Below are 1395 nucleotides of genomic sequence, written 5' to 3'. Positions count from 1 at the left end.
GGCACTGAGCGGGAGGGGAGTTTCTCGCGAGCAGCGGCGGCGGAGGGAGGGAGCGAGCGAGCGGGAGCCTCCCCCGCCTCTCCCCTCCCCGCGCGCAGAGTCGCACTCGGCAGCATGTGGTGAAGTGCCCAGCAGCGCCCCGAAGAGGAGCCCAAGTTGCGCTCTGCTGCGCCCAGCCACACGGAGCCTGCCCGCCCCGCTCCCTGGGCGGCCCCGCGGCAGGGATCTCCCCCCAGCCCCCCCCCCCCCCAGCCTCCTGGGGACTGAGAGGAGCCTTTCCCCGGCCGGGGCTACTCCCAGAAGTGTGATGTGGCTCTTCGGAAAGTGACAGCCGCAGGAGGAGCAGCAGCGCCGGCGGGCAGTTCCTCCCCCCAGCCCCGGCTCCCCGCTGCCTCCCATGCCTGCGTGGCCCCACAGCGGGGCGGCGGCCCCGCGGGAGGAGCCGGGGGAGGCGCTGCTGTGATGGCCCTGGACCAGAAGCGGGAGAAGAGCGCGTCCGTCACCCCCATGATGATCGAGGAGGACGCCGCCCTGCGGAACGGCAGCAGGGGGCTCTCGGGCCAGTGGGCGGACGCGGTGGGGGTGAGACCCCGCACCACGGAGCGGCACATCACGGTGCACAAGCGTCTGGTGCTGGGCTTCGCCATCTCCATCCTGGCGCTGCTGGTGGTGACCATGATCGCGGTGCTGCTCAGCGTGCGCTTCGAGGAGTGCAGCACGGCGGCGGCGGCCGCCGCAGACAGCCCGGCCCGGGCGAGCGGCAACGGGAGCCTCCCGGGGGCTGCCCGGCTCAACCACGACGCTGGGGAGCCTCCCGGCCGCCAAGAGGAGGCGCCGGGCGAGGAGGAGGAGGAGTGGCAGCGGCGACGGCAGCCGCCGCCCTGGACCCAGTTGCGCCTGCCCCGGCACCTGAGACCCCTGCACTATAACCTGATGCTCAGCGCCTTCATGGAGAACTTCACCTTCTGCGGGGAGGTGAACGTGCAGATCGAGTGCCTGAACGCCAGCCGCTACATCGTGCTCCACGCCCACCGCGTGCACATCCAGGCCGTCCAGGTAGCCGAGGACAAGCTCTCCGGCGCCGTGCACGTCTCCAGCTTCTTCCTCTACCCGCAGAACCAAGTCTTCGTGGTGGTCCTCAACCGCACCCTGGAGGCGCAGAGAAGTTACAACCTCAAGATCATCTACAGCGCCCTGATCGAGAACGAGCTGCTGGGCTTCTTCCGCAGCTCCTATGTGCTCCACGGGGAGAGAAGGTACGGCTACTCCCCCTAAACCTGACCCACCCCATCACCGGCATGTGCTTCCATAGAGGGTGGAGGGCAAAGGGCTGCCCTAACTATGAACGCCCCAGGTGATAGATGCCCCGTCATCCTCAGTCTCATTGTCTGCAGC

General features: G+C 69.2%; 1 protein-coding gene across 2 annotated transcripts in view; it reads left to right on the top strand.

Moving 5' to 3' along the window:
- The first annotated feature begins 265 nt into the window (after window positions 1-265).
- The window catches only part of TRHDE (thyrotropin releasing hormone degrading enzyme), a 338491-nt gene continuing 337361 nt past the window's right edge, over window positions 266-1395 (top strand). For both annotated transcript variants that reach the window (XM_074942032.1, XM_074942033.1), the window contains exon 1: window positions 266-1256. In XM_074942032.1, the coding sequence (XP_074798133.1) occupies window positions 463-1256 (794 nt within the window). In that variant the 5' untranslated portion in view covers window positions 266-462. The remainder of the gene's footprint in view (window positions 1257-1395) is intronic.

This window comes from Natator depressus, chromosome 1, assembly GCF_965152275.1.
Source record: "Natator depressus isolate rNatDep1 chromosome 1, rNatDep2.hap1, whole genome shotgun sequence".
Classification (NCBI taxonomy): Eukaryota; Metazoa; Chordata; order Testudines; family Cheloniidae; genus Natator; species Natator depressus.
Note: the sequence above shows the minus strand (reverse complement) of the source record. Positions and strands in the feature narration are given on the sequence as shown.